The 27,389-nt window shown below is 36.4% G+C and overlaps 2 protein-coding genes across 2 annotated transcripts in view; one reads left to right on the forward strand and one right to left on the reverse strand.

Moving 5' to 3' along the window:
• Positions 1-7,273, forward strand: part of NUDCD1 (NudC domain containing 1) — an 87,716-nt gene extending 80,443 nt beyond the window's left edge. Inside the window, exons 9-10 of the mRNA XM_049773886.1 lie at positions 2,901-3,060; positions 6,061-7,273. Of these exons, the coding sequence (XP_049629843.1) occupies positions 2,901-3,060; positions 6,061-6,353 (453 nt within the window). The 3' untranslated portion in view covers positions 6,354-7,273. The remainder of the gene's footprint in view (positions 1-2,900; positions 3,061-6,060) is intronic.
• Positions 1-27,389, reverse strand: part of ENY2 (ENY2 transcription and export complex 2 subunit) — an 851,639-nt gene that overhangs the window by 96,267 nt on the left and 727,983 nt on the right. The gene's annotated exons all lie outside the window — the stretch shown is intronic.

Genomic DNA, 27,389 nt, shown 5'->3' on the forward strand with positions numbered 1-27,389 from the left:
GCTCTCAGGGGTTACTCCGGGCTCTATGCTCAGACATCACCCCAGGCAGGCTCAGGGGACCATATGGGGTGCCGGGATTTGAACCATCGACCTTCTGCATGCAAGGTAAATACCTTTACCTCCATGCTATCTCTCCGGCCCTTTTTTGAAGATTTAAAAGAAGACATTACTAAATCCACTATTAAACTACTAAACACTACTAAACCCGCCTGGGCCTGAGCTCTTGTTTGGGGCAGACCTTTGATTGACATTTTAATTGGCCTGTTTGTGTGTTTCCTCTTGATTCAGTTTTGGAAGACTACAGTTCAAGAGTTTATCATTTATTCTAGGTTCTTCAATTTTGTAGAAAATATAAAACTATATTGCTTTCTCTTCAAGCTCATGTTTTCCCTTGGATATATATCCCCCTTGCTTGTCTCTGTCTTTGCTTTTTTCCACTCTGAATATATCTGTTTTCTCTTCAACACTTACTTCCTCTCCCCTCTCATCTTTCTAAGTAAGTTTTGTTCAATAAAATCTATGTTGCTTCACTAAAAAAAAAAAAAAAAAAAAAAAAAGAATATTGGTTCAATTAACTGGACTGCATGATTTGTATGTAAGTTTCTCCAGTTTGATCACCCTGACCTGGGGTCCTCTAGAAACTCTGAAAGTGTAAGAATCCCTGAATGTGTTGGGTGACCCTCTCCATTCCCCCAACTTTCTTCACATTGTTAATCTCTTAGTTCCCTAAAATTTGGTCTTTTCTGTATCAATGAGATTGATCTTTTTCATTGTCGTTTTGTTTTTGGACTAATTTTTATAATGAAGAAGTAGAATGAGACTATTGGGGACCAATTATGGGATATTTTGCCTTTTCTCTCACAGTTCCAAGAAATGTATAACAAAGTAAATAGTTCCACCGCATAACAGATTAGGAAAGTGGTAAGTCTTATCACCTCATCTAGTAGAATTTTTTGGTTTTCTTTAATTTTCTTTTTTTTCCTTAACATTCTGGGGGAAATGTGTCTAATTAACCTTCCCAGGAAAAGTAGATTCTTTGAGTGTTCTTTCAGGCTCTCGCAAAGATTACAGCAATATTGCCTCTAAGTCTAGAGTCCATCCTTTTTTGTGTAGGCTTTATTATGTAGGTTTTAATGATTTCCAGGAAGTTGTTATATCTCCTCTGCTCCTCCACTCCTCCCACCAAAAATATCCACAAAATCCCAAACATATAATAAATACCTTTTATTGAAAGTTCTTATAAGGAACCTAGAACTTGACTAAATCTGTAAAATACCTATTTCAGTCCTTTTCTTCCTTTCTTTTGGCTCATACCTTTATATAGGTTTCTCTTATAGAGCATATTAAATCAACATCTATGCTTATTGCATTGTATACACCTTCTGGTTTTCATTCGTCATCATATAATAGATCCTTTTGACCATTTACTCTCTCCCCTCTGGTGACTGCTGTTTGTTTGCCTCTTACCAGTCTGTGGTAATTTTGAAAGTTGTCCTCACTCTGGTGCTTTTTATCTAGAGCCAAGAGAATGAAGAAATCATCTGTGATGAGTGTAACTGCTCATTTCCTCTCTTCTGTGGACTAGCACTGACCCTACTTTGAAGCTCTGCCTGCTGGCATTTGGGGATGGGGAGCTGAGTAGAAATCAGTTTTCATAGTTTCTGGGACTAAGTAGCCTGCCCTGGCACAGCTTTATCTCTGATACTTTGCTCGAAGAGCCTCTTTGCAGGTTTCCCTTTTGGACATAGGTCAGCTCCCCACCCAAACTTATTTTAATGTACCTCCAGTCAAACCTGAACTCATGAAATCAGTTCAGCAGCTATCAAGTACTCTGCCTATTTTATGCTGTCTTCACTCGAGATACTTCGGGTTACTATTTAGTCCATTTCTCATTTTTATCTTTGGTGTTAACATCTAATAAAGAATAACATTGCAATTAGTGCCCATGAAAAATAGCATTCTAGAGGTTAGAATACAGTTATGAGTCTTGACCTTGATTTTTTATTGAGTGTCCTTAGACATAAATATTACAGTACCAGTTATTAACATAATAAACAGTCTCGACTTATACTTTACATTCTCAACATTCAATACTCACTCTAATTAAGTTCAATAGGATACCAAAGTAAATAATTTGTAAACAGACTTAACTGAGTTTGCCTCTTAGCATGGTGATTTTGCTGTGTTGCCTTAACACAATCCTTAAGCTCTTTGAGTCTGTTTTCACTGAGGAAATGAAGATAACAACGTTTTGTGGATCATTGAGATTAATAACAAAATAACTAAATACTAGGTAAAGAGGACTGTACCAATAAATCCTGTCCTTGATAATTATTATTATTATTACAATTAGCATTTATTTTCTATTTTTGGGTCACACCAGGTTACGCTCAGGGGTTACTCCTGGGCTATGCGCTCAGAAATCACTCCTGGCTAGAGGGACCATATGGGATGCTGGAAATTGAACCCAGCTCCGTCCTGGGTCAGCCACAATCAAGACAGATGCCCTACCCCTGCACCATTGCTCCTGCTTCTACAATTAGCATTTTTATTTAATTTGCATTTTTAAAAAATTTCATATTTTATTCTGTGGTTTGAGAAATAATCTGCTTGGACAGTCCATCCTTTGTACCATGCATTGAGCTTTATATCCTATTTTAAAGTTGGAAAGTAGTATAACATAGATAAGAACATAGACTCATTTCTTTCAACCCATCTCTTAATACCAGATTGACCTTAGGCAAATTGCTTTCAACCCTTTGTATCATTTTCCTTAACTTCATAAGGAACATAACAATAGTCTTGTTCTTGACTGAGATAAGAGTAACGGGTGTCTGTGTCTCATTTATCACTGACTAGTTTGTTGTGAGTGAACATCATTTTGTCATTTTTAATTCTAGGTGAATCTTGGAAGCAACCAGTACCTCTTCTCTGTTGTTGTGGATCCTAAAGAAATGCCTTGTTTCTGTTTGCGCCATGATGTCGATGCCCTGCTCTGGCAGCCACACTCTAGCCAGCAAGAAGATATGTGGGAGCACATTGCAACTTTCAATGCTTTAGGTATAAAGGATCTCTTTGATATTGTTTTCCCTGCCTCAGAAATTAAGACCAAACCTAGTTTTTCATTAATTTCTCTCTCTCTTTTTTTTTTTTTTTTGTTTTTTGCTTTTTGCTTTTTGTTTTTGGGTCATACCTGGTGGCACTCAAGGGTTACTCCTGGCTCTGTGCCCAGAAATCACCCCTGCAGGGCTCTGGGACCATATGGGATGCCAGGATAAGAACTGCCGTCCATCCTGTGTTGGTTATGTGCAAGGCAAATGCCTTATGGTATCGCTCCAGCCCCTCTCTCTTTTTAACCTTTTCTTTCTTTTTGTGCTACACAGGATAGTGCTTAAAGAATAAGTAATTCTTGCTCTACCTACAGGAATTACTACTGGTGGTGCTCAGGGGACAATCAAACCCCAGTCAGCAATGAGCAAGGCAGGCATCCTACCCACTGTACTATCTCTCCAACCCATTTAAACATTTTCAAACTGTCTCTGTACATTTAAATTGATTTATGCTATGAGGTGTAGTTGCTTGTACTAAATAGTACTTTTGTTTATTGTGTTTGTTTCTGGGGTCTCACCCTGTGGCATTCAGGGGTTACCCCTGACTGCGCACAGAAATCACTCCTGGCACCAGAGACCATATGGGATGCCCGGGATCAAGAGATCAGACCCCATTTGGCCATGCGCAGAGCAAATGTTCTACCTGCTGTGTTATCACTCCAGCCCCAGATTGTTAGTACTTTTGAGCTGTAGGACTGATGTGTGTGTATGTTGTTTTGTTTTTTGGGCCACACCAGGTGACGCTTAGGGGTTACTCCTGACTATGTGCTCAGAAATTACTCCTGACTTGGGGGACCATATGGGACACCGGGGATTGAACCCAGGTCCTTCCTGGGTCAGCCGCGTGCAAGGGAAACTATTACTGTGCTATCGCTTCAGCCCTTGATCTGTTTTTATTCTGGCAAGAAGAGCAACACAAAAGACTGTAAATCAAATAGCTCTCTGGCTACTTTAGTCGTTCTAATTAGTCATTAGTTTATTTCCAATCAAGCTTGCAGTATTAGAATATGAACAAGCTATTTGATAATAGCTCTACCTGGAATATTTGTATTTCACTTTCTTCAGTGTAATCTTCAAAATTTCATCAGATTGCTATCAGGTAAAATATATTAGGAGACCTTACTCATGCAACTTAAATGCAAAAGAGAGCCATTATAATGAAAACAGGGAAATTAGGAATAAACAGAAATGAATTTATATTGCAGGATAATAGGGAAAATACCGATTTTAAAACTGAATAACCTGCAATTAATTTTTTACAAAACATACTAGTATTGGAGGAATTTTTATATGTTAGCCACAATTACAGTTTTATTGAAAGAATCATTAAACATTTGTTTAATGAGTATGAAGTTTAATTATGCATATTTTATTGCAAATTCATATAGCCCAGGGCTTTTGTTCTGGGGGAGAGTTTTAATTGCTATTTCACATTCCTTGCTTGTGATTGGTCTGTAAATGGGATTTTTATTTTTTTTCTTATAAATAGGGAATTTATTTCTTACATTTAACTTTAAATCAGATTTGGGAGGTTACATGAATCTAAGAATATGTCTATTTTCTTCTAGGTTTTCCAAACTAACAGTATGAAGTTACTCAGAGTAACCACTCCTGATAGTTTAAATTTCTGAGGGAACTGTGGCAATTTCTCCCCTTTTATCACTGATTTAATGTATTTGGGGGAGGTTCTGAGTTCTCTCCAGAATGAGGCAGAAGATTGTCTTTTTTTTTTTTTTTTTTTTTTTGGTTTTTGGGCCACACTCAGTGATGTTCAAGGATTACTCCTGGCTATGTGCTCATAAATTGCTCCTGGCTTGGGGAACCATATGGGATGCTGGGGGATCAAATCATGATCCGTCCTAGGTCAGCCACATGCAAGGCAAGCGCTCATGGATGTGCTACTGCTTTGGCCCCAGAAGATCATCTTTTAAAACGATGAAAGTTTCTTCAGAGTTTAGTTAGTTTTCAAAGGCTATTCTGATTAAGTTGTTCTGTCTTACTTGTTTTATTTTGTTTATTTTTTGACTATACCCAGCCATTCTTAGGTATACTCGGAAATTACTCCTGGGTGATTGGAGGAGCATACAGGATGCCATGCATCAAAACTGAGTTGGCTATGTGAAAGTCAGCCCTACCCTCTGTAATATCTCTGGCTTCATCTAATGAAGCTTTTTATATTAGATGCTTGATTTATTTTGAGTTGTACTGGTCTCAAGGTTGTATTTTGTATTGCAAAGCCCTGTTACAATTTAGGTATGGTGTAAAAGAATACCACTAAGATAGATGTAAAGAGAATGCATTGTACATATTAATACCTTCAGGATCGAGATATTGAAGGTGTTCTTGAACTGACTTTCCAGTTTCTATAAATTTTTTTCTATTTAATTAAAAGAATAATATAATACCATATCCATGATTAATAAAATGATTAACTTGCCACTTAAGGCTATCTAGTTTTACATTTTAGACTTTAAATTTTAATATTTTGAAAAAATGATGCAGAATGTCGTATTATGCCCTTTTAAAAGAGTTGAAAGCCTATTTTCTTCTTTAGTATTTAAATCTATACAGTTGGCACTGGTTGGGAGAGATTAATTGTGACTGGTCATTAATGATTCAGAACTTAACATTTTTTGTTTGTTTTTTGGTAGGTATTTTTTGTTTTGGGGCCACACCCGATGACGCTCAGGGATTACTCCTGGCTATGCACCCAGAAATAGCTCCTGGCTCAGGAACCACATGGGATGCCAAGGATTGAGGCTAAGTCCATCCTGGGTAACTTTGTGCCAGGCAAACACCCTACTGCTGTGCTATCGCTCTGTTCCCACATTGTTGACTATGAATTTGATTTAGACTTTATTCAATTGTTAAAATATTAACATTGGGTATCATGTCTTAGTGTTTCTTCTTAACATATAGTTTTCCCTGGCTTTTTCTCCTTTCTTTTCAGGCTACGTTCAAGCATCAAAGAGAGACAAAAAATTTTTTGCCTGTGCTCCAAATTACTCCTATGCAGCCCTTTGCGAGTGCCTTCGCCGAGTCTTCATCTATCGTCAGCCCACACCCATGTCCACGGTGCTTTACAACAGAAAGGAAGGCAGACAAGTAGGGCAGGTTGCTAAGCAGCAAGTAGCAAGCCTGGAAACTAATGATCCTATTTTAGGTTTTCAAGCTACAAATGAGAGATTATTTGTTCTCACTACCAAAAACATCTTTTTAATAAAGATAAATACAGAGAATTAAGTCCTCAAACCTGTTGGCTTTTTTCTACTGGAAAAGTAGAGTGATAGCTAGACAGCTGGGCAGTTTATACTGTAACTGATAAGAGTTTTCATGTGTGAGAAAAAATATTATATGAATTTTATTTTTCAAAGGAATTTAGAAATATATGCAAGAGATTATGAGTTTAAAAACCATACATTGAACCTACAGAGAAAATTGACTCTAAAAATTGGCTTCTGTACAAATGTAAAGATAATATTAGCAACTGATGTATAGTTTAGTGTTTAAAAATTAAAAGAATATGGTATACTCTTTGTTTATTGATAGTTCATATGTCTATAATGGTTAAAATTCCTAGTTTTTAAATACTTATTTTTTTCAGTGAACTGTAGAGTTGAGGGAAAAGTACAGCAGAAGGATGACAGATCTAATGTTCAAAAATTCTGGAACTGATATAGGGCCAGAGCATTAGTACAGTGTGTAGTTCACTTTCCTTGTACATGACCAACCTGGATTCAGTGCCTAGCATCTTACATGGTCCTACGTTTGCCAGGAATGATCTCTGAATTCAAAAGGGACCTCTGTGTTTCTTTAAATTAGCTTTCATCCAATTATTCTCTCCAGCGAAGCAGAACACTTACCCATTGCTGCACACTAGACTCAGAGGTTTAAAACAAGGATATCATACAATTTTTTAAATGATGGGGAGATATGGGTATCTCTATTTTTAATTCTTATAACGAGAGGGGTGGGAAGAAGAAAACTAATGTACAAGAGCACATGCTTTCACCATTTTTTTATCTTTCTTTGTCAATCTACATAGTCAGGTCTAGAAGCAGTGTGGGAGGTAGAAGGATATGGATAACAAGAAATAGGATTAGTTGGGGGAATTAGTCAAATGGGAGTCTACCATATAAATTACAATTGTCCCTAAAGAGGGACATATGCATAAATATGCATAAATATGGCCATGTATTTTACTTTGTCATTAATTTCTAGGATTTCTTTTCTTTTTTATTTACCTGGAAAATAATTTATCTTGTATTATTTTTAGTTGTGTTTTATGTTAAAACTCATTTTCAAGCCAAGGATATAGCCCAAAGGGGTGGACCACATGCATGTGGGAGCCTTGGTTTTGTCTCTCGCACTGCATGGTCTCTTGGACACCACAAGATATTGCCCCCAAACCAAAATAAAAGGCAAACAAAACCAGATCAAGTTTGCATATTATAATGTTATGGGAGAGCTGAGACTCTAAGAGCCAGAACATTAACAAGAGATGAGAAAATATTTATTCCTGTCAGGTCTTGTCCTTCTGAATTAAATTTTACTAAGACCTTTCTGTCCCTCCCATCATATTTCTCAAAATAAATGTTTCTAAATAAGAGCTATTTTGTTTCCCAAAAATTTAACAAAAATAATTAAAAATAAGTGTATGGAATTAAAAAGGATGAAAATGATGGGAATTACACCTGTGTGGTAAACAAAAAATAGAGCTTCCTAGAGAAAAATGTTCAAATACTGGATAAAAAGCAATTCTTGAAATACTGATAATTGTTAAAGATGATTGAAGTCCCAGCAATACTACTTGACTTGGTATTAGGAAAGTCGCTGTGTATCATTTAGTGTCTGAGCTCTGGGGTACCTGAGTAGTTGTCCCTGAGCTCACAGGCAGGCCTTTTATTCAGTTCCAATTGGCCACTGACCCCTAAAGGCTCCCAATAATCTTATAGGGGAAAAAAAAAACCTTAGAGGAAATAAATCATTGTGATAATATCCAGAGACAACAGGCTCTCCTTCTGGAAAGCCAGGAGAACTAGTCTTCCTGATAGGTAGCTTGCCACAAAGAGTGGTGAGTGCAGTTAGAGAAGGGTCAGTTATGACAATGATAGTTGGAACTGATCACTTTAAAAAGATTTTTTTAATAAAAATTTTACATTGTGGTTGCAGCCCATTTTCACCAATAATAATACAATGAAGGGCATAAAACCCATGATTATGCAGTGAATTAGTCTGATTCCATCCTTTTACCCTGACCTACTCAAAGAGGTCCTTTTCAGTTTCCTGGTCATAGAGGTGTTACTACTGTAACTTAACCTATTTTGTATCAGTGTTTTACAGTGAACATTGATTATGATTTGGGAACCACTTTGCAAATATGCTTTCTACTGAAACTATACAAATTGAATCAAAAGTATTATGGAAGGGTGAGAACCAACTCTCAAAATATGCAACCAGGAAAGGAATGGAGTTAGAGGCTGGGAAAGGGACATGAATCTTGTTTATAGTATCCATTCTACCTCATGCTAGATTTGTGCTTGGCTTTTGAACAGTGAGTCATCAGTTTCTCTCTTTGTTTAAGATGATTGTCACTGTGTGCCTCAAATATTACTGTGAAAGACTTGTAATTCACTTTGACCACAATAAAAATTTAAAAAAAAAGATGATTGGTCAAGACAATTTCATGGTGAAACATTCAGTATGAAACACCTCACATTGAGAATGATTCCTAGACTTTAATATCTTTATGAATCTGGTTAAATTATTTATGAATAGCATACAAAATATTTTAATGTTAAAACTTTTAAAACCAGTTTTATTACGTAAGTTAATTAGAACTTCCAATACTATATGAATAATAGTGGTTAGAATGGATATAGGTATCTTATTTTCACTCTTACAGAAAAACTCAGTTCTTCACCATTAAGTGTGTCAATAGTAAGTGCATAATCTGTATTATGTTGAGTAGTATGGTATGTTCCTTCTATTCCAATTTTAGGTGACTGAATTTTTATAAAAGGATGAACTTATCAAACCTATTTTTTCTGATCATGATTTTTTTATAATTATGATTTTTATCTTTTAGTTGATGTGATATATTACTTGTTTTATATATGTTGAAATATATCCTTGAAATAAATCCCACAGAATTTTTTTATGTATATTTAGATTCAGTTTGCTAAGACTATTGAGAATTTTTGCATATAATTCAGAGAAGTTGATCTAATTTAATTTATCAGGATACGATTAGACTTAAAATGTGTTTGGATGTATTCCCGTTTTAATTCTTTGGAAGAGTTAAGAAAAGTAACCATTAGATATTCTTTGAAAGTTTAGTAAAAATTACAACTGAAGTGGTTTTGTCATTCTGTTTTTTGGGAGATTATACTGTTTTAGTTTTTTTGAAATTGGTCTTAAGGTTTTCAGCAAACGAATACAATAAAATGACAGGTTATAAAATCAGTATACAAATATATCTGTTGTGTTTTTTTTGGGGGGGGCATACCCGGCAGCGCTGGGGTGTCTCCTGACTGCACTCAAAAATCATTCTGGCAGGCTCAGGAGACCATATAGGATGCCGAGGATCAAGCCTGGGTCAGCTATGTGCAAGGCAAATGCCCTACTCGCTTGCTGTCACTCCAGTCCACAAATTCACAGAAGAAAACAAGTAATATGTTTCTTGGCATCAACCTAGGTGAATGCAGCCCATTTTCACTAATAAAATAAATGACATAAAATCCATAATGATTTGCAGTGAATTACAGTATGGTTCCGTCCTTTCACCATAACCTAGTCAAATTGGTCATTTTCAGTTTCCTTGTCAGAAAACAAAACAGAACACAACAACAAAAAGGCTACATCTGGCTAAAATATTTTACACGGTGAAAAGGCAAACCTGGGCCCGGAGAGATAGCACAGCAGCGTTTGCCTTGCAAGCAGCCGATCCAGGACCTAAGGTGGTTGGTTCGAATCCCGGTGTCCTATATGGTCCCCCGTGCCTGCCAGGAGCTATTTCTTAGCAGACAGCCAGGAGTAACCCCTGAGCACCACCGGGTGTGGCCCAAAAACAAAAAAACAAAACGAAAAGGCAAACCCATTTCTCCAAAAGCTATTAACAAATCAGAAATACCAGGACCTGGAATGTACATCTGTGTCAGAGTACGTGAAGACCCTCTCTTTTTTTTTCATCCTGCCACTTCAATAACAAAGAGGAGTAATTTATCAAGTGGGAAAAGATATGCAAATCGTTATCAGGCTAATCTCCAAAATATATAAGGAAATCACAAAGCAAAACAACCCCACTGAAAAATGTGTCAAGGATTTGAACAAATAAACCTCCAAAGAAAACATGAAAGAACAAAAGACACAGAAAAAGATGCTCTGTATCTCTTATTAGGCAAATACAAACCTAAATCAAATATAACTACTTAGAAGAATGACATATTATGCAAAACAGAAGGCATAAAATTCAGAGAAAGTCCTGTAAATTGTCGGTGGAAATATAAACATATAATTATATATATTTAAGAATACATTACAACTAAATATATATGTATAAATATATACAATTGTATTTTAGTTTATTTGATGGCAGGGAAATCTCAGCAGTGCCCACTATATATCAACTACTGTTGTAGCACATAAAATCAACTTGAGGGGATATGGATTAGGTAGGGGCCAGGGTTTCAACTCAGGTTCTGATAGCTGGGAAGCAAGTGCTTTGTCACTAAACTCTGTAGTTTGATTCCCTGAGTTGGAACAAAGATTTACCTAGATGTAAAGATGCTACTGAGCTCCAAGACACTTTTACAACCACATCGCACACATAATGACTTGTCCACATGCATTATGATGATTGTGATGTTCTATCCCATGTTCCACACTAGGATTTTGTGCCAATATTTGTGGCACCATTATATTTCTCAGTCATTGCTTTGCTTTTGTTCCTGGATTAACTTCTCGTGGTTGTCAGTCACTATTCAGTAGCATCAAGAAACAGAGCTCAGGAAAGAAACTAATTAAAAATACTCAAACCAATCAGAAAACCTATCATTTTAGAAAATCATGGTTTCATTCCAATTTTGGTAGATGGGTCTAGATCATTTCCACTGTGGTTTCCATAGCACTGCTTTTGAATTCCTTCCAAATGCCTGCTTTTTAATGGTTTCCACAGTGATCTAAAGAGCAACTGACCCTGCTGAATGATAATTTTTAATTAGTCTAAAAAGAGTTATTATAGTTTGGTTCACTAAGAAAAAAAAAACAACTATTGAACTGTTTTCTGGATAACCATACTTTGGGCAATTTTTCTTTTAACTCTCTAAATGCTCTTCTCTAAGTTTCTGCGTGTTTTAAAAAAATAAAAATCTCCATTGATGGGTTTTAGTTCTCAAGGTGTCAGTTCAATTGCTGTGTTGAACCCTAGGTTAAAAGTGCTTGTTTACTTACCCACAGACCTTGTTTTACAAAGATAGCTGTTGGCTAAGCTCCCTAATCTACCTTGAGTTCGTGAATCACTAACAGAACAAAAAGTCTGTGACCTCGTTTCCAAATCTTCCTACTGTGGAGCCAGTTGCTGTGACAGATTTTTGAGATGTGTGAACCTCATTGGGAGGGAGCAGAATCCTGGCAGGATTCTGGAATCAATTCATCAGATTGACTCATTTTAAAGAATTCAGGAAGGACGTGGAGCAAGCCATGTGTCCCATAGCAAATGTTTTTTTTTTGCATTTTCCATTTGCATGCTTTTTATTGCATTAGTTTCCAAAGAGCAGAGTGTTAAAGTAGTAACATATTTGTTGGCTTAAAGTACAACCTGTCTTATTGTTTGAAGTGAGATGTTCTAAAAGAGTCTTTTATTGGGTTTACAACAATGTGTAAGGGAGGATTTGCTTCTGCAACTTTTCCAATTTATAAGGGCTGCCTACTTCCCTTGGCTTGTGGCCCATTTCCATGTCCAAAACAGTGGTGATCCACTGTTTGTTCCATACTCTGTAACTCTGACATCAACCAGCTTCTGCTTTCCTCATCACTTTCAGGAAAACTGATTACTTTGGTTCCATCTGGATAATCAAAAATCTTAAAAATAAATAGATTAATATCCTTACTTTCCAAATGCAACCATAATATCTTTGACTTGTGATTTAATGTAATCACAAGTTCTGAAGATTAGGATGTGGACAATTTTCTGTGTTTGAGTGGTAGGAGGCATTCTATTAGAGCTGTTTATAGTCAGATATCTAAAGCATAGGGGTAAATATATTAGTATTTTAGTTTACAGCTTTACCTTATTTTTTGGTTATCCAAATTATATATAAAATGTATCTATAGATATTTGTGTTGAAATAAATCTTTAGCTTAAATCCTGCTTGAATAAAGCAAAGGAAAAAACTCATAAGATAATAGATTTTCTACAATTATGATAAAAGACCTTTGTGAAACATTGATAAAAAGGTATACTACAAACTAAAGCTTATATTGTATACGTAAAAAATAGAGCTAGCTTAATACATTTCAAACCATTTCTGGTAGATGTAAATTAGAAAAGGACTAGTGATAAAAAAATAAAAAACAAGGAAAAAACTTGAATAAGTGGTGAAAGGACTGAGATGCTAATGATTAAAACTAGTTTACCAAATTAGAACTTTATAGGTGTTATGGGCTCACATTCATGACAGTGAATGAGGGACTAATTAAATGACAAAAGTTTCTTTAGGTTCTTCTACACTAAGAAGTAGAACTCAGAATAGAACAAAGTGTTATATTGAGACAAAACACTTGCCTTCTTTAAGGCCAAAGAATCCCAACCCACCATCACAAACAGCTTGTCTGAAAACGGGTAAGACTTGGTGAAAATTTGGGGCCGGAGAGATAGCATGGAGGTAGGTCATTTGCATGCAGAAGGACAGTGGGTTGAGTCCCGGCATCCTATATGGTCCCCGGAGCACAGAGCCAGGAGTAACCTCTGAGCGCTGCCAGGTGTGACTACCCCCCCCAAAAAAAAAAAAACAAAAAAAGAATCTGGGTCGATACCTGCCTTACTGTTTTCTGTGTTGAATGCCTGACATAGATCAGTGGTGTTTGTTTTTTTTCCCAACCATTTTATACCAGTTAACTATCCTTTTATACAAATTCAGATACCCTAGATTTTCTCACCAGAGTTCCAAGTCAAAATTTGCTTAAGCTAAAGAAAGAGGTGCTTTTTAAAAGAGATCAAGATACCCAGTATCAAAATATCCACAATGGAGCCTACCCATTTGTTAGGAATAAAATTCAATAACCGGTGTAGAAAGTTCTGGTGGGCATTCACTCACCAGTCATAGGAAACATTTCCTAGAGTTGCAAAAGGAAAGTTGAAGCTTAAATGACCCACCAGAGAAATAGGAGATAGGAGAGAAGATGTTGGACATCATCAGAGAAGGTTGACTCAGAACTCTACCCCAAACCACCATATTTGGATTATTTTTGTAATGCTATTCACAAAGGGTGTCATGTTATATGCATTCTTTATACAGTGTGATCCAGGTAAAATACAAAAGAGCTATGTGATCCACTGCAGTGGTGCGAATAATGTAAAATTCCCAGTAGTATCTAGTATCTTTGGAGGAGTTGTTTGCAGCTTTTACAGACTGAATTTGGAAGAGGAGACTATAGGAAATTTATCCATTTTTGAGCCACTAATAACCACACAGCAAGCTCTATTAAGCAAGGAATGTGTATGATACAGAAGTTACATGTTGGAATGATCTTAGTTGCATGAACCAAGGGTTTTGATTCCTGGGAGTTTGAACTAGAATTTAAATTTGACCCATACACCTTGCTTCTATTTCCTTTATATATATTACCTTGATTCTCTCCTGCTGTTTATTGGAATTCTTTATTTTCTACAATGTGACTGACATTATTGTTTGTAGATTGGGAGGGAGGGGTTCTGCTGACTGCACTCAGAAACTACTGACAAATTAGACGAATCATATGGATGCCAGGGTTTGAACTAGAGCAGCCACTTGGACTGGTCACTTGGAAGGCAAGTGCCTTACCCACTGTTCTATCACTTCAGCCCCAGCTAACAGATTTTACTATAAAAGGAAGTATTTTCTTGGGAATCTGTGGTCAGAGGAGCAAGTTTTTCCAATGGCTTGACTGGTGTGGTGAACAAATTATATGGGAGAATTTGGAACTTTATCATAGCCTGTACAAGTTCAAAGGTAGTGCATATATGGAGTACAAAAAGTTATAAATAAGAATTTAAAAAACTTGACTCCTGGAGAAATACACGACATTTCTAACCCATTAACTATGGAGATCGGGATATGTGAGTATACTTGTTTTGCAAACGTCCAAAAAGACTCCTCACATTACTTAACCTTATACAATCATACAAGATAGCTATCTAATATAAAACGTTAACCAGACAATGCAACTCACATTTAATAAACACATAGGGAATCTACTACATAAGTAAATGTAGCAATTCTATTATTCTTGAGGTAGCATTTACGTCTCATCAGAGCAGATTCTTTCCTTCTCCCCCTTATGCCTTGTCATCTTCCATAAAAATCCCAATGTCCTTTCACTTGTCTAAAGTACTATTTTCTAGCAGCAGCTTATCACATAAACTCATCTGTGCTAATGTGTTATGTCTCCCAGGAAACAACTCTGTTGATTATCAAGGATAAATCTCCTTTGTATCTAAACTCATCCCCCTGAGCCAAATTGCTTTCCTCTAATATGCAGCTATATTTTTCATTTAAATGTTTGAAAATCCTTAGGGTTATTAGGTTTATGGCATCTCCATTAAGCAGAACAATAATGATTTATGTAAGAAGGTATGGGAGAATCTTTGTTTAGGTCAATAAGATTTAGAGTCTACAGTTGGGTTCTTAAGTCCTGTCTCCTGGGTTATGGAACTATTTCTCTCTAAATTGAGTATCTCCCTGTTTTATTTCCCAAAAGGCTATCAATTCTTTGGATCACATAAGTCAACAAGGGCTTTGGATTAGAACAGACCCTGTTCCAAGTATTCCCAGTGGACTTTGTTCTTTTGGGCAAGATCCTCAGTGTATTTAATTTTCTTCAGCTGTAAAAGTTAAGAAAAAACACCAGTTAAAGAAAAAAAATCTTTTGGTCGGCTTTGGATTAGAACAGACCCTGTTCCAAGTATTCCCAGTGGACTTTGTTCTTTTGGGCAAGGTCCTCAGTGTATTTAATTTTCTTCAGCTGTAAAAGTTAAGAAAAAATACCAGTTAAAGAAAAAAAAAAAAACCTTTTGGTCGGCCAGTGATTTCTTCCAGAGGCTTTATTTCTATCAAGGGAAGAAAACTTTCTTTTGAACATCAAGAGCTAAAAACCCCATCTAATTTACTATTTAAGCCTCTTCTCTTAAGTAGCTTCTTTTAAAAACCAGACTCTGGAGCTTAACATTTTTCACTTTTTTGTTTTGTTTTGTTTTGTTTTGTTTTGTTTTTGAATTACACCTGGCAGTGCTCAGGGTTTATTTCTGGCTCTACACTCAGAAATCGCTCCTTTCAGGCTCGGAGGACCATATCGGATGCCAGGATTTGAACCACTGACCACCTGTATGCAAGGCAAACGCCTTACCTCCATGCTATCTCTCCGTCCCCTTTTCACATATTTTTGAATGTAAAAATTTTTATTCTCTTGGGGTTGGAGAGATAGCACAGCAGTAGGGCATTTGGCTTCCACACAGCTGACCCAGGACGGATGGTGATTCGAATCCCGGATCCCATATGATCCCCTGTGCCTGCCAGGAGCGATTTCTGAGCGCAGAGCAAGAAATAACCCCTGAGCACCATCGGGTGTGACCCAAAAGCCAAATAAATAAATAAATAATTCTCATTTTGCTTTTGTTATGGGTGGGAGAAATGAGTCCTCAAGAAGTAGGTTTTCCATGTAAAATATCTCGGGGATTAGGGCTGGTAAAGTCTGCCACATGTATTTAAACACATGGACATGAGCATCCCAGAACAGGCCTCACTGGACAATCATCTATCTGACTATTCCTGAAGTCCACTTGATCTACCCAGCATGGGAACTGTTCCCTACCACCTAAATTCCTAAAGGAATTGTAGACATTGGAGTAAGACTTATAGGAAGAGAAAAATTCTAATCTCCTCAAGTTTCCAGGCCATTCTTGCAGAAAATAATTTTATTTTAAAAAAGTGAAGTGAAAATCATTTTATTTTGAGAAACATGAGAGAAAAACAACAGCAAGAGTTTTATGTGTAAGAGAGAAGATAAACTTAGGTGTGTGGAAATCCTTAGAAGTGGGAACCCCAAAAGGGAGAAATGCACTATATAATTTTTTTGTAAATCAAAACTAATGAATTATTACCTCACACATAACTAGGGTAAATATAATTAAAATAATCAATAATAACAAAGATATAGGAGAATGTGGAGATATGGGAATCCACTGCCATTATATATATATATGTATATATATATTTATTTAAGCACCATGATTACAAGCATGATTGTAGTTGGATTTCAGTCATAAACAGAACAACCCCCCTTCATCAGTGCAACATTCTCACCAACAATGCCCCCTCCATCCTTCCCAACTATAAAGTAAAACAGAGGAATTACACGTATTAAACTGAGATGTGGGTGACCTCCAACCCCTGGGATGGAGAATGCATACTCTTGTCTTTGCCAACTTGGTATTATAGAAAGGCTTTTCTAAAAACACCCCCCACCTAAGGCTTTTTACATAGTGAAGAGCCTGTTAGGGCATTTTTCATAGAGAGAGTCTGGAACACTTGGTGGTCTTTGTCATATAGTAAGTTTGGGCATCACATCTTGTGCTCAGGGAACCATATGTAGTGCTGAGGATCAAACAGTCAGCAGTACACAAGGAAATTCCTTTACCTTCTGAATTATCTCTAATACCCTTATATCTTATGACCAATCTGGTTACCAGGGTATGTACATTAGTTTTTTTTTTTTAATTCTTAAAACCTAGTCCAGTTCTTGTTTATATATAGATGTTCAATAAATATTCTCTGAATGAAGAAAAAAACATTACATCTCTATGGTTTGCCCTTTGTTGAGGTTAGAGTCATTCTCACTCATTTCACCCCATTAGAGGTTAATTCAGAAAGCAGAGACTAGTATATAAGTATGTTGGTGACAACATAGATCTTGAGAGTACTATGATATATGAAATAAAAAGTATACAAATACTGGATAGTACCTTACATAAATAATCTTATTTTAGAAAGACAAACTCCTGGAAACAAAAAGGCTACCAAGGCTATGAAGTCAGAGGTTAAGGAAAGATTAGTCTTTCAGCTATAACTGAGGGTTCACCGTGTAATATGCAACTACAAAGAAAAAGTCTTGGGTGCATATTAATTATAAGGGAAGAATTATTTTTAATGTATACGTATATTAAATCATGATTTCACACTCTTCATATATTATACTTTTACTTGTAAATTATACCTTAATAAAGCTGAAATAAAAATTTTTTTTAAATAACAAAGTTAGACTTGACAAAATTTCATGGTGAGTAGTGGACTGAAGAATAATTTCTGGATAGGAAATTATAGTCATAAAATTCCTAGGAGACTTCGTAGAAGTCTAACAAGAGAAATCAAGGGGTAACACATGAAGAAGTAAATGAAAAACTATATGTATAACTAACAACAATTATTTGTTTTTCAAGTTTTCCTTATTAAAAAAGATAGATCAAAAGCAGTATATGATTTTATTTAAAAAAAAACTTCTGGAATTGCTTTACAAATATTTCTCAAGTTCTACATATACTTTTCTAACCAATGATACTCTGAGGAGGATAATACTGTAATTGAAGCGATTCAGATATTTGAAAAGTAACATGCTATTTTTTGCATCGTATTACTGCTTCTCTATTAGCCAAAACTGCATAATAACTTCTCTAAAATCGATGGGCTTTAGGCATAGTTCTTATTTTATATTTGATTTTCTACTGACATTGTACTCCTTCTAGTGTTCTGATAGTATCAGAAATAGAAATCTTATTTCAAATATAAAAAAATTAAATGATGGGGCTGGAGAGAGAGCACAGCGGTAGGGTGTTTGCCTTGCAAGTGGCGGACCCAGGATCAGCGTTGGTTCGAATCCCGGCAGCCCATAAGGTCCCCCGACCCTGCCAGAAGCGATTTCTGAGCCTCGAGCCAGGAGTAAACCCTGTGTACCTCTGGGTGTGACCATAAAACAAAACAAACAAACAAAAAAGACAAAAATAATGTAATGTGTATTTCTGTTAATCTAATGAAAAATCATTGTTAAGTCTTTTCATATATTTATTCGTTTTCCTAATAATAAATATAAGATGTAATACTTTTCTCAAAAAATTAAAAAAAAAAGAACTACCACATATAATAACATACATGATGACTATTATAAAACCCCCAAGATTCAGGGGCATTGTGAGACATTTCTGCCTTCACCTTCTCTCCCCTCAGCTTAAGCTTCCCTCCACCTCCAGACTGTGAGATCCCCACAAGCTAGCCTTGATTCCCCAGACTGTCCCTCTAGGATACCCCAGTTGACCCCACCTCTAAACCTAAGCTGTTTAAAATAGCCCCAGTGGCCACCTTGATACCCCCAAACCACTGATGAATATACTTCATATTGATAGAAAGTGGGAGAGAGGGAGTGAGGGAGAGAGGGAGTGAGGCCAGAGCGAGAATACAGTGTTTGTTTTGCTGACCCAAACCATCATCAGGAATATTTTTCTAGTGCAGAGCTAGGAATAATCCCTGAGTCCACCTGGTAATGATGTCAAGGATTAGCAAATCATAGCCTTGAGCTTAATTTCATTTTGTAGTTGATAGATTTAAAAAAATTAAGGATGCCTTTTAGACTTGGGTTTTTGTTGGTTTGTTTGCTTCTTCACTTACCTTCAGGGGGGATTTTCAGGCAATGTACCTGGTTGTTCAAAGTGAGATCTGAGGAAGGAAACTGGCATGCTCATAGTGGTGAAGACTATGCTTCAGGTCACTCCGGGTGATGTTGGAGTACCACAAGGTGATGGGGATTAAACCAGGTTTGGATACAAGCATGCACCCTGTCACCAGGAGTAAAAGCATCCTAAAGGTGGAAATGGAAATGGATATTGACAACCAGTAATATTTGTTAGTGAGTTTCAATATTTTAGTGAAATGAAAAGAGAAGGAATTATGAAATGTAAAGAAATCAAGAGGACTAAATAATAGGATCCATTATTTCTTGGGTAGAAAGAAAAGAAGGAAAGAGACATATGATAATGACATTTATGAAGGAAAACACTGTGATTTCTTGGTATCAAAAAATTTTTTCCAAACTATTATGTGTAGTCTCTTTATCCCAAAGGACTAGCATTCATGTTGTAAAATGAGAAGAAACCATGAAATTTAAAGTGTAAGTGATATAAAGTCATAAATAGATTTTTGAGAGGTCCAAATTCCCAGAAGTGCTGCTTGAAAACACAAGTCCTCCTTTCATTTTGACCTGCTGTTGCCATGCAAAAGGAGCCAGAGGTAGCTAAGGCTTTGTAAATTAAAAGTAACCCCTTGAATCTTTTTTTGTACACACAGCAGGACAAGGATACCAACTTCTTTCCTCTCTGAGCTCCTTAATCAAAAATGGGCTGCTGTTTCCTTCTTCTGGCATGTCCCAGGAGATCATCACATACTTAGAACACTAAATAGACTTACTCCTGAGCAGAAGCTCCATTTCTTCTGCCACCTGTTAATAATGCCAACTGTATATTAGACTCGTTTTCCTGCTTCTTTCACGACTGTTCTCAGTGCTGTTTAGAATGTGGGTTCAATTAGTTTCCTTGACCCTTCTAGGAAGAAGTTGATTTGCTAAGGATACAGTGATGATCAAAAATAGAATTGCAGCAGCACAACTCCTGATCTGTAAGATTATTTCAAACAAAGAAATTTTTTGTGCCATATTTCTTCTGGTGTTAAAAATAGTTTTAGTCTCTTTGAACAATTAATGTCTTTTTCAGAGCAGTAAACTCAATGTATAAAAGTCCAGAAAATTAAAAAAATTTTCTATCTATAAATTTTTCTTCCTTTTTCTATTTTTCCTTCCTTCTTTCCTCTCCTTTCTCCCTCCGTTCCTTCCTCTCATCCTCCCTCTATTTCTCTCCTACCTTCTTTTGTTCCTTCATTTCTCTTTCCTTCCTTCCTTTTTCTTTATTCTTTCAGTTTTTTATCTTTATTAATTCTTTTTCTTTCCTTCTTTCTTTTCTTCCTCTTTCTTTTGTCTTTCTTTTTTCCTTTTCTTAGTCTTTCTTGCCCTTTTCCCTCCCTCTCTCCCTTCCTTCCCTCCTTGCTTTCTTCCTTTCATTTTGTTTCTATGTTAAAGACTGTAACCCAACTACGATCATATTACTTAAATAAAAATATATTTAAAAAAGTAAATAACAGTTTTCAATAAAAGTTCAGAAAAAAAAAGAAATTAGTCATGATATTTTGGTATATAATGTTAATAACCCCAAAATAGATAATTATACTATTTTAAAAAAAGATTTTCTAGTCCCTTACAGGACTTTCAGTTATTTATTATTCTTGTGTATAGATTTAAAGTTTCTTATTCCATGTTTTGACTTGATTGAGAAGTAATAGAAAAAGTTTTCAGCTTAAAAAAACAACAGCAGACTTAGGTTTTAAAGAAATGTCATCTATTGTTTTATTTTGATTTTTTATTTTTGGACCAAAAAAGTGCTCAGTGTTTACTTCTGCCTTTGCCTCAGGTTTTGTTTGTTTGATTTTGGTTTTTGGGCCACACCCAGCAGCACTCAGGGATTATTCCTGGCTCTCTGCTCAGAAATCACTCCTGGAAGGCAGTGATTTGGGATATGGGTCAGCCGCTTGCAAGGCAAACGCCCTATGGCTGTGCTATCTCTCTAGCCACAGGGATCAATCTTGAAAGTGTTTGGGGGACTACATGGAGCATTTGGAATGAGCCCAGTTTGGCCCTAGCCACTATATTATCTCTCTAATTGCAGAGTAATAATAAAGAAAAAGTGTTTGTTTTTTGTTTTGGGGCCACACCTGGCAATGCTCGGGGGTTATTCCTGGGTATGCGCTCAGAAATCCCCCCTGGCTGGGGGACAATATAAGACCCTGGGGAATCCAACTGTGGTTTGTCCTAGGTCAGTCTGGTACAAGGCAAATGCCTTACTGCTGTGCCACCGCTCTGGCCCAAAAAATTGCTTAATAATGGGAAGTCTAATTTTGGCTTCCATGTGTAAGTTTGTCGGTATTTTCACAGGAAACTTAATATGGTAGAGCTAATTTACAAATCTTTGCCTTGATTTTGGCAGACCCAGACTCAGTTCTTGGATCCAATATGGTCCTCTTAAACTATCAGGAATGATCCCTGAGCACAGAGCCAGGGGTAAATCTGGGTTACTGCTAGGTGTGGCAGAAAAAAATTAAAATATATCACATAAAATATATCACAGATTATGATGTCTGAGTTATAGCACAGTGAGTAGGCTGCTTGCCTTGTACACCTTTTATATGGCTAACCCGGTGGTGCTCAGGAGTTATTCCTGGCTCTGTGCTCAGAAATTGCTCCTGGCAAGTTCAGGGGACCATATGGGGAGCTGAGAATCCAACCTGTGTCTATCACAGATCAGCCGTGTGCAAGGCAAACATCCTATCACTGAGGTATCACCCGGCCTTTTTTTTTTTTTTTAACTTAATTTTTGGAGTGGTTTTGGGCCACACCTGGCAGCACTTGGAGATTATTCATGGCTCTATGCTCAGAAATCACTCTTGTTAGTGTATTATTTCTCTTATTGCACTCAGCCCTCTTTGAGGTGAGCTTCATATCGTGCAACTACTATGACTTGAGTGAGAGAAGTAGAATGCCTGTCTCAAATACAGGCAGGGGGTGTGAGAGGAGGGAGATGAGAGCCATTGGTGGTAGGAATGTTGCACTGGTGAAGGGGGATGTATTTTTTGTGTGTGTGACAAAACCCAACTACAGTCATGTTCGTAATCACTTTGTTTAAATACAAACATTATTAAAAAAATCACTCTTGGAAGGTATGGAGTATCATAAAGGATAAAAAAGGATCGAACCCAGTTGGCTGAGTGCGAGGCAAATTCCCTACCTGCTGTGCTATCTCTCTAGCCCCAGCTAACTCAGTTTTGATCCTCATATTCCATATGGTCCATATGATCGTTGAATACAGAGCTAAGATTAAACCCGGAGCACAGCCCGGTGTGACCCATAATCAAACAAACAAAAACAAAATAAAGTATCTTAGTTATAATCAATCATAAAGGATTGTAGTGGAAGTCTCATTCTTCCCCCCCCCCCGCCCCAATCTCAGGGGCATTGAGGAACACAGATCCTGAAGCATTTCGGACACAGGAAATGGTGTTCCAAGGTTAAGGAGATAAAACAGATTCAGAAAACTTCCATCACAAGTTCTCTGCAACCAGGCAAAGAAACCAGCAGGCAAATAGGCTAGCTGTGGATCCAAAACTGCAAGCAGTTTTTCTGACCTAATAGAAGAGCCACTCTATTTGTGGAAAAAGGGTAGAAGACCAAACCTACTGAAGGAGGTACTTCCAGTGCATGAATGACAAGTACAAGAAAAGTAGAATTATCCTGACTAGGATAAACCCCCGTTACTACAACAACAACTCCTCCTTCTTGACTTTACAGAAAATGCAAAAATATGAGGTAAAACAAAATATTTTTCCCCAAGGTTCTATGCAAAAGGTGGGAGCCCCTATCTAAAAAATAAAAAAGGATGGCAGTTTTTTTATATAGGAGCAGCTAAATTTAAGAAAATAGGAAAAACGTTTGGCCTAAAAACAAGGTGTTCTGACCCATGAAGCATTTTTTCATAAAACCAACTTCAGGATCCAGGCAAAATAATTTTTCTAACCCCAAGGTCTTTCTTCATGGTCTCAGGAAAAGTTCTCCTCAGTCATGGTTGTCATAATAGGCTTCAGTAATTATTGGGTTTTACACTTATGTGTAAGTCAGGGTGTAACAAAATGTCTCCTGGTATCTTACCATCAAGTGGCATGACAAGGAAACTAGACCTGAAAAGAAAGTTGTTGCTGATTTCCAAGTCCTCAGGGTGGCATAGCAGCCCACCCTGAGGCAAGTCAATGCCAAGGCAGTCCCAGAAGATACTACAAGGTCCTGTCTCAGAAGAAGGTCAATTCTGGGTTATGATGCAGAAACCATGCCAGTTCCAAAGATGGGACCCAAGGTTCAAGGGTGAATGACTGATGTCTGAGTGACGGAAGCCTTACTCAAGTCACTATGACAGATGTTCAGGATGGGAGGCCCCTGCAACATAAAAAATTCAGAGTTCCTATCCTTAGTAGATAGGAATTTCTCTCTATACCTAAGATTTTGCAATTTATTGACTGCAAAAAAAGAACAATGCTACAGAATACTACCGGTGCATATGGGGGTAATAACAACAAGCTAAACAATTCCTGTTATGTGCTAGTAGAAACACAGAACCCAAGATATACATATCTACTAGAATTTTATACTAAATTAATCCAAAAAGGGAGAGAAAAACTACATTTACATGAGGAAATACACAACAAAGAATTATACATATTATGAAAATATACCTAAAGAAATATACAAATCTAAATGTGACTCACAGAAGTCAAGGATCAGGTTATGCCCTAGAGCAGAGACTCTAAGAGTCCAGAGTTCAGGTCCCTATTTGGGATCCAGATGTAGTGGAAGTCTCACCCGCCTCCCATCCTGGGGGCATTGGGGAATGAGGGTCTGGAAAGCAAAGACTTCAAAGCCAGATAAGTCATCTTCTTCCTTTCTGCCTTCTTCTTCTGTCTGTGAATTCTGTGGTTGCTAAGTCACCCAGGCCCCACAAACATTTGAAACATTAACATAGCAACAAGTTGTGTCAGTAGTATATATAGATAATATGACTAAATCACTTTGATTTCATAACTTCAGTTTAAACACACCTGCAGTGCTTTCTGAGGTCTAAATATAGTGGTTATATCTGTTCCAGTTTCTTAGTTATTAAGGTAGATTTGTTTCTATGAGCCATACTACCAGATGTCTCCCTCAGATGCCCCATGAAGAGATATATTGAGTATATGGGAGTGAAGAGAGTCTTGCAAGATACTGTTAAGGTGTGAAGCATATATTCGATACAAATGGCTATACATCTAAGAGAATACTTTTTTCCTCCACTCTTTTTTACCATAAAAATGAAATCAGCAAGGATATTTATAATTCAGGCAACAACACATTAGTGTGTGTTTCTAGGCATTCCCAAGAATATATTTTTAGATATGTAACTAGACTCTACTCTAGAAAATTTTAGTAGAAAATATTTTTACAGATCATCAAATAGCTTACAGAAATAGGTGGAATAAAGCAACAATCTCTATGCTGAACTTTCACGAAGAATGAAGTTCAAAACCACAAAACAAAGTTCAACCTTTAAAAATGATGCTGCCTTTTCTGTTATTAGGAAGCTGTTGGTTCAACCCTAGCTACACTGATAAAGTCAGGACAGATGACAGTCAGGAAGCTCCTGCTGTCACAGCTAGAACCACACCACCTCTTTCAATCAGCCATGTTCCTGACAGATGGATATGCAATACTCTTGAGAGTAATGACAGGATACTGTGATCTCATGTTTAGAGATGGACATGGAAAAACCAATGCTTTTATAATCTTGTTTGGCAGCAAAAGCAAATCAATAGCTGAAACAAAATATGATAGAATGGTATAATGACTGATTTTCCACTTGGAAGTTTAGGCAAGCTCAACTTATTTCCAGTTCTAAATCAACTTCCTCTGACATGACATGTTAAAAAATAAAGTTTTTATTCCTAAGACTCAATATCTTTGTACACATAATCTTATCTATTTTCACAAAATATTTTGGTGTTTACCAAAATAGATAAGAGCTCCAGAGTTCACTGGAATTTTGCTTGATAAATGTTTAATAAAATAAAATTACAAGTTGGTGAATGAATTAAGAACTGAATGAGCAAATCATTCCATTAGTTATTCAATGATTCTAAATTTGAAGTAAAGATAGCACTGAACTTTTCCACACAAGCAAGGATCGTTTGATATTTTGTAAACATGCATATTTTAAATGCCATCTTATACAAAATGGAAAATAATTGAAATATGTAGAAAATCAATGCTAAATATATATAAAGGATTTGCAAAGTTAAATACAGATAACAGACATAACTATAAAAAGAAAACATTAATGTCCAATGTAAGTACAATCCAAATGATCATTTTATCTTATAAAATAATATTGATATTGCATTATATTTACAAATTATATTGTGGCCAATGTTGCTTTTGACAAAAGTTGTTTACAAAACAAATATTTTACTGTCAGCCAAGCATTGTGCTCATTGTTGGTTATAAGAACCTCAAAGGCCAAAGATTTTACTATGTGCATGTGCATGTTTTTGGAGTGGAACATTGGAAGAGGTACTACAGTGATCAAGATTGACCATTATGTTGACTTATACCAAAGAAGGGAAACAGAAGAGATTGAATGATGTGGTATTTTCTACTCTCAGTCATAAGTACTGGTGAGCAATGTGAATCTAAATAAGTTACTTTCCAATCTGTTAATTTTCTCTCTTGTTAAAATTGTTAGATTCTGATCAAAATCCAATTCACTGTTATCTCTTAAAATAGTAACTATCTGGGCCCGGAGAGATAGCACAGCGGCGTTTGCCTTGCAAGCAGCCTATCCAGGACCAAAGGTGGTTGGTTCAAATCCCGGTGTCCCATATGGTACCCCGTGCCTGCCAGGAGCTATTTCTGAGCAGACAGCCAGGAGTAACCCCTGAGCACCACTGGGTGTGGCCCAAAAACAAAACAAAAAATAGTAACTATCTAATAACTAGCAATATCTGACCATTGTTTTAAAAAATAGATATCATAGATATGCCATAAAAATGGTGAGTTTTCTTCTTAATAAATGATTTTTCAAAATCAAGTAACCATAATTTACAAAGTTGATCATAGAGTTTCAGGCATACAATATAATAAAGGAGTTTTTCCCTCCGGCACCGCAAAAAAGGAATTTTTAACAATAAAATCATATTCTGTCATCAATTTTTAGTGTTGGAATCACAAGTATTGAGATCTCCAATCAGAACTCATGAGGAATATAAGTTGAAATTTAACTTAGAAGGAAGATAAATAATGATTTAAGTAATGATTTAGGAGAACATTTTTCAAAAAGAAAAATCACAGGGGAGGACATAGATGATCATTCTCTCTTTTAATAGAGTTTTAATGAGAAGATAAAAAAAAGTACTAGGGAAGAGCTAGCAAGTTTAACTGATTTTCCCTGTAATATAAACACTTCCTTATTTTTACAATTTTTGTATCTGAATTCTTCAAAACTAGGTCAGACAATGTTTGGATTTAACTGCTTTGGATCTTCTTAAAGGTGGACCAAAGGTGTCTGGAGGTCTGTTAACTTTTTTATTAATAAAAAAGGGCTACCTAGTTGCTAATTCTTATTTGATGTGTGCTGTTTTTATCAGGATCCTTATCCTTACAATATCTCATGAGTTTGTATAATCATTCTAGCTCTAAAAATAGAAGGCATTTTTAATTTTTCATTTTTACCCCCGGACTTTGAAAGTGGTCTTTATGGATGTAAAGGTAAAAACCATTTCTCTCTAAAACTTCATCTCTTTAAGTACAAGAGTTAAACAGTATTTGGATGGTTGGTCTCCACTTTAAATATTTTCCTAGACTTTTCCAACAAAATGTCCAGAATACATTTCTTCCAATATCCATCAACACCTTGATGTGGCCTCAAAAGAAACTTTAAAAGTTCAGATTACCTCCAGACATAACCTTTTTAATAGAAAAAGTCCATTTTAAGGCAAGCAAGCCTCTTGAGGCAGTTGTTATTTAAGACACCCCTTCTTATCCCCTTTCTCCTGGTCTCTTCTTCATCCTCTAGGTTCTATATTCTATAACATTGAATCTGAACAAGTTTGTTCTGTTCACTTTAGATTCTATAACCATGTAAATTTACCATACATTTGTTTGTTAAATTTGGTCTTTTTCTTTTATAAATCTGCCTGATGTTTGCTGTTTCAGTCTGAGAAGAAATCAAGGGATAGTGCCCCCTAAGCCTGTTCTAGCCTTGACCTTCCTGCAATCAACTAAGTTCTGTTTTTCAGGGAACCTGAGATGTTTGGCTGTTTTGTTTGCCTTGTGACTTTAGATTTAGGTGAGACTGGGTTC

This window comes from Suncus etruscus, chromosome 5 (assembly GCF_024139225.1).
Source record: "Suncus etruscus isolate mSunEtr1 chromosome 5, mSunEtr1.pri.cur, whole genome shotgun sequence".
Classification (NCBI taxonomy): Eukaryota; Metazoa; Chordata; class Mammalia; order Eulipotyphla; family Soricidae; genus Suncus; species Suncus etruscus.